At 63.3% G+C, this 10624-nt stretch overlaps 1 protein-coding gene across 2 annotated transcripts in view; it reads left to right on the forward strand.

Annotated features, from left to right (window-relative positions):
• The window catches only part of SLC7A5 (solute carrier family 7 member 5), a 30006-nt gene extending 21678 nt beyond the window's left edge, over positions 1-8328 (forward strand). Inside the window, exons 3-10 of one of the 2 annotated variants that reach the window (XM_079907154.1) lie at positions 2425-2530; positions 2991-3035; positions 3426-3549; positions 4003-4106; positions 4518-4614; positions 5217-5366; positions 6948-7125; positions 8202-8328. In XM_079907154.1, coding sequence (XP_079763280.1) covers positions 2425-2530; positions 2991-3035; positions 3426-3549; positions 4003-4106; positions 4518-4614; positions 5217-5366; positions 6948-7125; positions 8202-8257 — 860 coding nt within the window. In that variant the 3' untranslated portion in view covers positions 8258-8328. Of the gene's footprint in view, positions 1-2424; positions 2531-2990; positions 3036-3425; positions 3550-4002; positions 4107-4517; positions 4615-5216; positions 5367-6947; positions 7126-8098 lie in introns of both variants that reach the window. The other variant, XM_079907155.1, reaches the window with a different exon arrangement.
• The last annotated feature ends 2296 nt before the right edge of the window (positions 8329-10624 follow it).

Raw genomic sequence — 10624 nt, forward strand, 5'->3', positions numbered from 1 at the left:
GAGGTGCACAGGTTTCTCATCGCGGTGGCTTCTCTTGTTGTGGAGCATGGGCTCTAGGCGTGCAGGCTTCAGTAGTTGTGGTGCACGGGCTTAGTTGCTCCGCGGCTTCTGGGATCTTCCCGAACCAGGGCTCGAACCCGTGTCCCCTGCACTGGCAGGCAGATTCTTAACCACTGCACCACCAGGGAAGTCCTGGGAGCCAGTTTTAATGGCTGCACCAAGATCTATCTTCCAGCGTGTGTGAAAAGCAGTTCCCCTTGAAGCACAAGCAGGAGATCGAAGTATGTCCTGATGGGGAAATGGTGCAGATTGAGGAGAAAATCTCAAGTGCCTTACTTGTAAGGAGCCCTTGCTGTGAAAGGCCTTCAATGTTCCAGAAGTAGTTGCAAGACCCTGACCGGCAGCAGCACCCTGTAGGGGTGCAGGGTCTTCTGGAGACCTGAGGTCGCGGGAGCAGCTGCAGCGTCTGGGAGCGGCTGCCTGCTCAGGATGCCAGACCCAGGTCCGTGGGCAGGTGGCCTGAGCCTCAGCTTCCCCAACTTGTGGGACAGATGCCCCCCCCCTCCTCACAGCTGTAAAGGAAGGCACATTCCAGAACATTCCATGGGGAGCAGCCGGGCCCTGGGTGCTGTGCTGGGGTGCCCTGTCCTGAGCCGGCTCTGTGCACTGCCCCTGCCCACCCGCCTGCTGACCCCCCTGTGACCAGGCGGTCTCAGGACCCGGGCCTGTAACACAGGTCACGTGTGGGTGGCGGGCTGGGTGAGCTGCCAGCCTCCCGGGAGCCTTTTCTCATCACGAGACCGTGGCCTCATCTGGGGAGCGGAAGGGACCTCCTGCGTCCTGAGTCCTTCTCCCAGCTCACGCCTGAGCACACCTGCAGGGCAGAGTCCAGGCATCCAGGGCATCTGGACCCAGAAGGGAACTTGGGGTCCCTCCCCTCCCCCCGCGGCGTTTGCCAGAGGAAATGAGTGCTGCCTTGAAGTTCAGGCTTTGACTGGGTAGAATGACGGCGTTTTATGGGAGCCTCCCTGCCACGGGTCCACTTTTTGACCTCCTCATACCGTCACCGTGTTGTGTTCCTGGGGTGACCAAGGCCATCGCCCTTGTGGAAGGCATGGCGTCCTCCATCCCCCCGTCCCCCGAGGGACCTGCAGATCCTCCAGCCACGGGCGGCAGTGACCCATGTAGCAGCCCCAGGGTCACGTCTCAGCCTGGTCCCTCGGGTCCTGGACCATGTGCTTCTCAGCAGCACGGGGCACAGACCCTCATATCCAGAGCCGTGGGGCCTGTGTCACGGCCGCACCCAGAGCCGGGGAGCCAGGAACGAAAACCCCGTGGAGTGTGGCCGCGCCCCTGCCCGTGTCTGTCGGCACCTGGCTGGCAGGCTGGTCCCTCCTTATGGAGCGAGTCTTTCTGGGCCTGGGTGTTATGGGGCCATTTCACAGATGGTGTAACAGCCTCAGAAAGGGCCAGACACTGTCCTAGTAGCCAGGGACCCTTCTAAGGCCCCCACGTTTCACGTCTACCATACTGGGTTGAGTGGTGGCCCCCAAAACATGTCCAACGGAATCGGTGGATGTGGCCTTACTCAGGAAAAGGGTCTCTATAGGTGTAATTAAGGAAAGGATGGAGCTGAGATCGTCCTGGGTTAGGGGGGCCCTAAGTCCAATGACAGGTGTCCTTTCGGGTCACAAGGGGGGCCACAGCAGAGGTGCCGGTGAAGGCGGGGCAGAGGTTGGAGCGATACGGCCACAAGCCCAGGACGCCTGGGGCCATTCAGGGTGGAAATGGTCAGCAGAGAAGCCGACCCCCTGTGTCCAAGAGCCCAGTACGTCCATCTGGGTTAGGGAACAGAGCTGAACCCACCGTCCCTCACCAGCTGCAGCCCCTCGGGTACAGCCACGTCCCAGGGCGGGTCCAGGTCGTCTTCGGGAGCTCGTGTGCCCAGACGAGAAGCCTGGCTTACGCTTAGCAGCTCTGGGCTCCCAACACTGAGGGGGAGAGTGGAGACGCAGCCCAGGTGCCCTGACTGGGCCGCATCTTGAGATCTGCAGGGAGCGTCCTCTGAGGCGCCCAGCGCCCTGGAGCCCAGGCAAGGCAGACCCACCCCGGTGCCCGCCCGTCCCAGGCATCCTGTCCCACAGGCACAGATGGGCGCTGGGTGTCCGCCCGGCCGGGGATCTGCAGAGCTGCCCTCCCCATCTCTAGTGGGCGGGGACAGGGGCCTCAGACCTAGCAGAACCGCGCTCACCCTGCCTGCCTGCCCCGGCCCCTGGGAGTTTGGGGGCTCACAGGTGCATTTAATCTGTTGCATTTTTGTCTATTACTGTATTTTGATCCAGGAACATTTCGGAACTTGTGGCTTGGCCTCCGTGCCACGATTTCTAACGCAGAATCCCTATCTGTCTGTTTGGCCCCTGCCAGGTAACATGTCCAATCTGGACCCCAAGTCCTCGTTTGAAGGCACCAAAGTGGACGTGGGGAACATCGTGCTGGCGCTGTACAGCGGCCTCTTTGCCTACGGGGGATGGTAGGTTCTAGAACATCCGGGCCCTGGGGCACACGTGCCAGACCCCAGAGTGTCCAGAAATCCACACCTCTCGGCCATCCACGGGCAGTTCTACGGGGCGGGGGCAGGAAACCCCACGCTTCCCGAGGAAGCACAGAGGGGCCCTCATATAGCAGTGCTGTTCTCGGCTCGTGTCCTGCCCCCGAGAACGGGGCCCCGAGATAAACCTCTGCTGACACCTCAGGGACGGTGCTGCTTCCCAGGGGGGATGGCGCTGGGGAGGGGCAGGAGCATCGCCATCTCAGGAGGCGCCCGCATGGCCCCAGCTGCTCACCAGGAGGGAGGGAGCGTCCTGGGGGTGTGGGCGTCCCCTCTCCACCGGCCCAGGGCAGCCAGGTCGGACTCCCCGTGGAACCTGCATTCTTTCTTCCCGATGACTGAGGGAGGAACGTATAATAAAAGTCTGCTCTCTAAATTCTAGGAATTACTTGAATTTTGTCACAGAGGAGATGATTAATCCCTACAGGTATGTATGCGAACAGAGACGCGTGTTTTTATCATTTTCACCTGAGAGAAGGAAGAAGCCTGGTTCTGTCCAAGAGCCCATCCTTGGGCTCAGCCCAGCCCCCGACAAAAGCAGTGCATGGCCTTCCGGGAGGGCCCCTGGGGTCAGGATCATGGGGGCCGTGTGATCTAGAAGAAGGTTCGTCCTCAGAATGGGCAGGAAGCCCATTTCACACATGGGGGCGTGGAGGCCGGCAGGGTTGAGTCGCTGGCCCAGGTTTGCACAGCTGCCCTGCCCCAAGCGCCACCTTCCAGCCACTTGCTGGTCACGTGCCGCTTCCCCTGCAGCGAGGGACAGGCCCGGCCCTGTCGTGGGCTTCATTTTGGTGATGTGCCCGCCCGGTCCTTGCAGAAACCTGCCCCTGGCCATCATCATCTCCCTCCCCATCGTCACCCTGGTGTACGTGCTGACGAACCTGGCCTACTTCACCACGCTGTCCCCTGAGCAGATGCTCACGTCGGAGGCTGTGGCCGTGGTAAGATGCCACCTGCCGCTAAGAGCCAGCCGCGGCCCTCCGAGCCCACGATGAGAAGCAGGCCGGGCCCCTCGTCTGCAAAGTGTGCTCCTACTCAGAGGGGTTGAGCTGGTGCTTTACCAAGCCTGCCAGCGGGTGCAGGGCGCTGGCTGTACGTGGGGACCCCAGGGAGCTTCAGCAGCGCTGGTGCCCAGACCACCCTGCACAGCTTTAAGTTGGCACGTCTGTGGTGGTTCCAGTGATGGTTGCTCTTAGAGCCGAGGGGCTGAGTCCATTACGGACCTCCAGCCCCACCTCAGAGGCCTGTCCCACCTTCCGAATGAATACTGAGCCCCCGGGGAGGGGATTGTGTGTGGGCCAGCCCGGGGGTGGGGGGCGGTGAGGCGCCTGCGGACGGCCAGGTGGGGCAGTCGGGGCGTCGCGGGGCAGGGCTCACGCTCAGCGTCCGTCTAGGACTTTGGGAACTACCACCTGGGCGTCATGTCCTGGATCATCCCCGTCTTCGTGGGTCTGTCCTGCTTTGGCTCCGTCAACGGGTCCCTCTTCACGTCTTCCAGGTGAGCCCCGCCAGGGCCGCCGCCCTCGGTCACGCAGGCTCCGGCGGCAGAGCGGTGGAGCGGGCGGGGCTGCGCGTGGGGAGCTGCTACGCGTGGCTTTCTCGCGTGCTCTCGGAGAGCTCTAGTTTTTGTTACTTTGAGTAATAACATAGCTGTCAAAACATTCAAGTGACACAGAAATAACGCACGTTCCTGCCCAGAGGTGACACAACTGCTGTGTCCGTCCAGGCTCTCTCGTGGGTTCACGTGAACCCTGTGGGGGGCTGGAGGTGACAGGGCCCCTTGCCAGCTGGCTCCGTGGGGGACACCAAGGCCCACGGCAGGGAGCCCGGTCCTCAGCACAGGCCCCCTCCGCTCCCCACCTGCCTGGGTCCCTCGGCCGAGGCCGACCGCCTTCCCCTCTGTCCTCAGGCTGTTCTTCGTGGGAGCCAGGGAGGGCCACCTGCCCTCCGTCCTCTCCATGATCCACCCGCAGCTGCTGACGCCCGTGCCCTCGCTCGTGTTCACGGTGAGTCCCCGCCCTCCATGGGGCGGGGGTCACTGGCGGGGCGAGGTGGAGGGTGGGCGTGTCCCTCGGGGATTGTTGGGGGCTCTGCAGAGGGAGTCTGGGGAGCGGCCACGCCGTCCCGGCTCCGCCTAGTGTCACCGGGCTGCGGGCCGGAGGCCAAGGTGCAGGTGAGACGGGCTGTAGCGCGAGGTGTGTCTCCACGTCAGGCTCTTCGCCACGCGCTCCCCCGAACCCCACAGGGCGCTGGATGGTTTTTTGTTTCTCGTTCCAAAATTAATGCATGGCGGTTATTAAAAAAAAGAGAGAGAGAAACAAGAAGTAGAAACAACCTGGAGGCGTGTGAAGGCAAACCCCCCCCCGCGGGGCAGCGCGTGGCCTGTGACCCCTCCTTGAAATCCAGGCGCCTCGGCCCCTTCCCCGCCAGCGCTTGAAATCCAGGCGCCTCGGCCCCTTCCCCGTCAGCGCTTTCCTCTGCCGTGAGGGCCTGCGTGTCCCACAGACCACATCTTCCTTTAAGACGGGAGTGGGTGCGTGCGGTCAGCCCGCCCGCCAGGTGTGTCCTGGCGGCGGCAGCGGCTCACGGCCCGTCCCCGTGCTTGCAGTGCGTCATGACCCTGCTGTACGCCTTCTCCAAAGACATCTTCTCCGTCATCAACTTCTTCAGCTTCTTCAACTGGCTCTGTGTGGCCCTGGCCATCATCGGGATGATCTGGCTCCGCTACCAGAAGCCAGATCTGGAGCGGCCCATCAAGGTGAGCGTCCACGCGGTCCCCACGTGTGCCCGGGCAGCCAGCGTCGCTCTGCGGGCCTCCGTCCCCTCTGCACACCGGAGCTCAGGGCACCCTTCTCCAAGGGCCCTGGTGAGAAGCCTTGAGTTCTCCTGATGACTGTTTGATTCTAGGTGCTGGGGTTCGTCAAAGCACACGATAGTCACCCCCCACCCCCAGCACCTAATCCTCCTAGAGCTTATCTTCTAGCGAAAGGAGAGGAGCAGGAGTAAACAGCTTGCGGCCCCGGGCGGCCGGGGTGGCCGTGAGCAGACTGCACGTGGGCGGAGGGGACGGGCCCCACCTTGTCTGGGGAGGGGCGCGTCCTCTGACTTTGCCCCTGAGTGAATGGGGGCTTTTCGGGACCAGGCTGCCCACCGTGCCCCCAGCCTGAGGTCGGCTCTCTGTGTCCTCATAAACTCAGTACTGGGCACAGCTGCCCAAGGGCGACCTTGTTTCTGCAAAAAGGGGGTCACACCCCTGCTGGGGAGGCCTGGTGAGCACGTCAGCTATGCCCCCGACAGTCATGGCGGAGTGAGAGGGCAGAGCCCGTGGCGTGGCGGCTGCCGACCGGCAGCTCCTGCCCTTCATCCGGTCCTGGTGGCGTGTGACCAGCAGCTGGCACCTGTCCAAGGGCCCCTCGCCCACGGAGCAGTCCTGCGATGCCAGCCAGGACCGGACTTCCTGTCTTGGACAGGTTCCGCCAGGGGACCCAGCGACCTCAGTGCCCTGGACCACCTTGCTCCCTGCTTGTGGGGAGCAGGCCTGTCCTTGTGGAGCTGGGGGTGGAGCAGGCATGAGGGCCGACCTGATGGGACCCTCGCTCACCCCAGGGTCTCTTGCCAAGGTGTAGACAGAGGGCGGGTTCCGGGTGTGGACAGGCCGCCTGGCAGGAGGCACGGTGGGTGCAGACAGGGGACAAGTGTCCCTGGGGCCCTGGCCGTGCTGTGGGTGCCTCTGTGGCTCCTCTTCCGGGCCCTGTGTGGGCGGGGCTGTCTGCCAGGCAGCCACGCAGCCTGTGGTCCAGTCCATCCGCAAGGACTCTCTGGGAAGGTGGGCGCCCCTTGCCTATTAGCGGGTGGCCACGGCCTTCCCAGAGGCATTGCCCAACACCACGGGACAGTGGTGAGGGGCGGGGCCGGGGGCCCGCCCTGCGATGTGGGAACCAGGGGGGCCCACCTTCCCCCACCTGGGAAGCCTGGTTGGTCCAGCTCACCCGCCAGCACCAGCTGGGCTTTGGGTAATTACTGCCCAGTGCTGGGTGCTGAGGTGGGTACACGGAGAACAAGGTTCTCAAGAGGCCAGCACGACCCAGGGGAACCTCAGGCCCTAGTAAACCCTAGAGACGCTGCGCGGCGAGTGTGGCAGCCTGGGAGGCCGGGCCCTTTTGGATCCGGAAGGATCAGCTGGGCGCAGGGCTGTCCGGGGGGGTCCATGGGAGGGGCTGGGGGGGCCCAAGGGCGAGGCCGGCTGTGGCGGGGGCACAGGGAGGGCGCCGTGCTCCCAGGGCTGGCCAGGACAGGCGGGGAGGCCCCGCTCCCCGTGTCAGCTGCGTCCCCTCCGCAGGTCCACCTGGCTCTCCCGGCGTCCTTCACCCTGGCCTGCTTGTTCCTGATCGCCGTCTCCTTCTGGAAGACGCCCGTGGAGTGCGGCATCGGCTTCGCCATCATCCTCAGCGGCCTGCCCATCTACTTCCTCGGGGTCTGGTGGAAAAACAAGCCCAAGTGGCTGCTGCAGAGCATCTGTGAGTACCTCCCCCCCGGCCACGCCTCCTCCACCCGCCCTGGGGTCTGCCCCGCCCGCCTGGCCGGGAGCGACGCGGCAGGCAGTGCCCACGGCCGGGGGTCCGCGGGGGGTCGGGGTCGGGACGCGTGAGGCCCTGGCCGAGCAGACCGAGCTGGGCGTGTCGGGTGGCGACCTGGCCTACGTGTTTCAGGGTAAGGCGCTCAGCTGCGCACCAGCTAATCTCAGAACAAGGGATTCCAGAAAACCAGGCCGCTCTTGCCAAGTAACGAAATCCCCGTCTGCCGCCAGCTTAAACCCAGCCGGCTGAGGAGGAGAAAACAGGGTCTGCACTGTGGCCACAGGGCTCATTTACAAGCCTGGTTCAGGACCCTGTGCCGAGACCACTGTTAGTGTGACCGGCTCCTGCATGGGCTTCAAAATCCCCAAGGTAGCCGTCCCAGAATTCTCATGGGCACCTGCCCGGGGCCCAGGACGCTGCCCATCATGTTGCTGGGGCTTTGCCTCCAGCCCGGACTGTAGTCCCTGTTGAAGAGCTGTCGGAACACACCAAGGGCCTAGAGCAGGGCCCCTCTGTTCTGAAATCTCCCCCGAGTGATGCTCGTGGAGGCTCTGTGGGTGATGGGTTCACCTGGGCGCCAGCACACCCGCCTGTTCCAGCCCCTCTGAGGACCGCGGTGGGCGTGCTGGCTGCCGGTCCTGGAGGTCTGCCAGGCGGTGGCCCAGGTGTGGTGTCACAGGCCTCCAGCAGGGGGGCCGCCATCTAGTTACGTCTCTCGATGGCCCTGGGGTCTGAACCGGGATGAGGGGTGGAGCCGGCACCCGCCTGTTGCCGGGATCCTTGGCCTCACCTCCCTGAGTAACGTAACCCTCAGGAGGCCTGCAGGCCCGAGGTGCGCACGTGCGCGCACACACACGCAAATTGGGAGGTTCCACGTAAATGTCTGGCTTTCTGGCTTCTCCTACAACCTCAGGACGCGTCAGGACGGGGCGGGGTGAGCCCACATCCCTCGCTGCCCTGACCCCCCAGGCCCGGGACCAGAGGATCCCCAAGTAACTCCGCTCTTCTCCTGGCAGTTTCCACGACGGTCCTTTGCCAGAAGCTCATGCATGTGGTTCCCCAGGAGACGTAAGCGACAAGATCTGAGAAGCTGCCGGAAGGAAAACGCAGAGATTGTTTTAAACCACCCACCCCTTAGAAAGCGACTCCGGTTCCATCATCCAGGCAGCTCAGCTGGGGGCCCCCACCGTCCCTCCCCCGGGGTGGCGGCCGGGCCACTGTGAACCCTGGTACGAATTTAGTCCCAGAAGACGGATGTCTGTGGATACCTCTCGAGCGTGCAGGCGGGAATGTTGGACCGAGGAGGCCGCGGGGCTTCCTGCCGAATCAGGCCTTCTCCCTTCTCACCTTTGTGTATTTGTACTTTTTTTTAACTTTATTTTATTTTTTTTGGCCGCACCGCGCGGCGCGTAGGATCTTAGTTCCCCGAGCAGGGATCGAACCTGTGCCCCCTCCATTGGGAGCACCGAGTCTTAACCACTGGACCGCCAGGGAAGTCCCTTTATTATTTTTGTTTTAACTTAATCTTAGGTCGCGTCGACGCCACCAAGATGATTATTTTTTAAAGAAACGTGTGTTGGCGGAGGGGGGGGGCGTCTTTTCTCCCCTAATGCCACCCGTAGCACGATGTGCCTCAGAGGGACCAGATCCTGTCGCCAGGTTCCGGCACGTCTCGAGAACGGAGAGGTTCTGAGAACCCCCGGCAGTGTTCCGGGCTCGGCCTCACCCTCTGGACGGTGGCCTGGACACACGCGCTTGGGCTTTGCCGTTTCTCTGTTACCGTAGATGTAGTGACTTGCGTGAAACTAACCCACGTGCTCGTGTCTCGTTGCCTTAAAGACCTGCGCTAGCTCCCTTCCCCACCCCAGAAAAGAAAGAACATCTGAATGAAAGGCTTGTAGAAGGAAAGGCCTTGGGCTGATCGACAGTGGTGCCCTGGTGCCTGCCGCGGGCAGGGGCATCCGAGCGGAAGTCAGGGGCAGCTGGGAGACCCCGGACCTCCCACCGGGACGTGCAGATCAGGGCCAGTTTGGGGGCTAGACCCGGTCACTCAGGACACCTTTGGGCTCCTGACTGTACAGTCTCTCCCTGGACACCAGCCTGAGCAAAGGCCAGAAGCTTCCAGCAGCTCCTATGCTGGGCGAGTGGGCAGTGCTGTTGCAGGTCAGGTCTGCATCGGTTTTGGAGCCAAGCTCTAGTCCTTTGAAAGCTTCACACTTGAAATCTGGAAGCAGACGCCGTGACCCCTCGTGGGCTTCTCCTCTGTGTTCCCGCAAGGCAGCTCTCCCGGGCCTCGAGGGCTGGATGGCAGCCCTGCCAGCTATCGGGGGCTGGCTCTCAGCTCCTGGCCAAGGCGCTGCTGTCCCCGCCCCCATCACCTGTCCCAGACTCGGGGAGCTCGAGTCCAGGCCTCGGCACTCTGCACCTGCTCTGAAGGCCACCTGACTCGGGGTCTGGCTCCCGCTGAGACCAGCATGGTACACCCGCCCTCCCCTCCGGAGAGCCTGTGCTCGCAGGCTTTCGTGTTTGTGGTTCCCATAGCATTTTCCCCAGGGGAGGCAGCCGAGGCCCAGAAGCTCCTCTGGCCTGGCCACCGGCTGGCTTTCCTGTGCTGTCACTGTCCACAGAGTCAGCTTGGGGAGCAGCGTCACCAAAGGTCAGATCGGCTCCCTCCAGGCCCCTCTTAGGCGCTGGCGGCTCTGCCTTGGTCTCTGACCCCTGACCTTCCCACCAGGGGAAGGATGAGACTAGCCCTTGGGCATCGAGCCTCACTGCTCAGCTGTAGCCATTTCCCCGGGGCCATGTGAGCTCCGAGTGGCCAGTCCATCCACTGCCACCCACCTGGGCTCCGGGGCCCCGCATGGTCCGATGGGCCCAGAGAGACCTGACAAGCAGCTTGTTGCGGGGGGCCAGGCTGGGCATTGAGGCTGAAACAGAGGTGGCCACGTGTCCACCCCTCCCTCTTCGTGCTGGTCAGGAGACCCCTGCCCGCCTGTAGCTCCTGACGTGTGAGGAGGACTGACGGCCACGGAAGTCTCCTCACCAACCCAGTTGTCCCGGGGCTGTAAGCCACGCGTCTAGGGGCTCAGCTCAGCGTCTGAAGGCAGAATGTCATCCAGGAGGTCAGAGACCTGGTTTTAGACTTTCTGTATTGGGGCCTCAGTTTTCTCACCTGTAAATGGGGCCCACAGCTGCTGTACCACCTGCCTGGTGGGATTGTGCCCCTTCAGGAGGAGACTGGCCATCGTAGCCACCGCAGCCCCTGGCACAGCTGGCGGGCAGGGTGCTGCCTGGGGTGCACGGCCCACTGCCTTTCCCACCGCAGCCCCTCGCACAGGGGGCGGGCAGGGTGCTGCCTGGGGTGCACGGCCCACTGCCTTTCCGCGGGGGTCCAGCAACCGCTGAGCAGATTTTGGCCTCTTTGCCTCCAGGGTGTCGG

Source organism: Stenella coeruleoalba (assembly GCF_951394435.1).
Source record: "Stenella coeruleoalba genome assembly, chromosome: 20".
Taxonomy (NCBI): domain Eukaryota; kingdom Metazoa; phylum Chordata; class Mammalia; order Artiodactyla; family Delphinidae; genus Stenella; species Stenella coeruleoalba.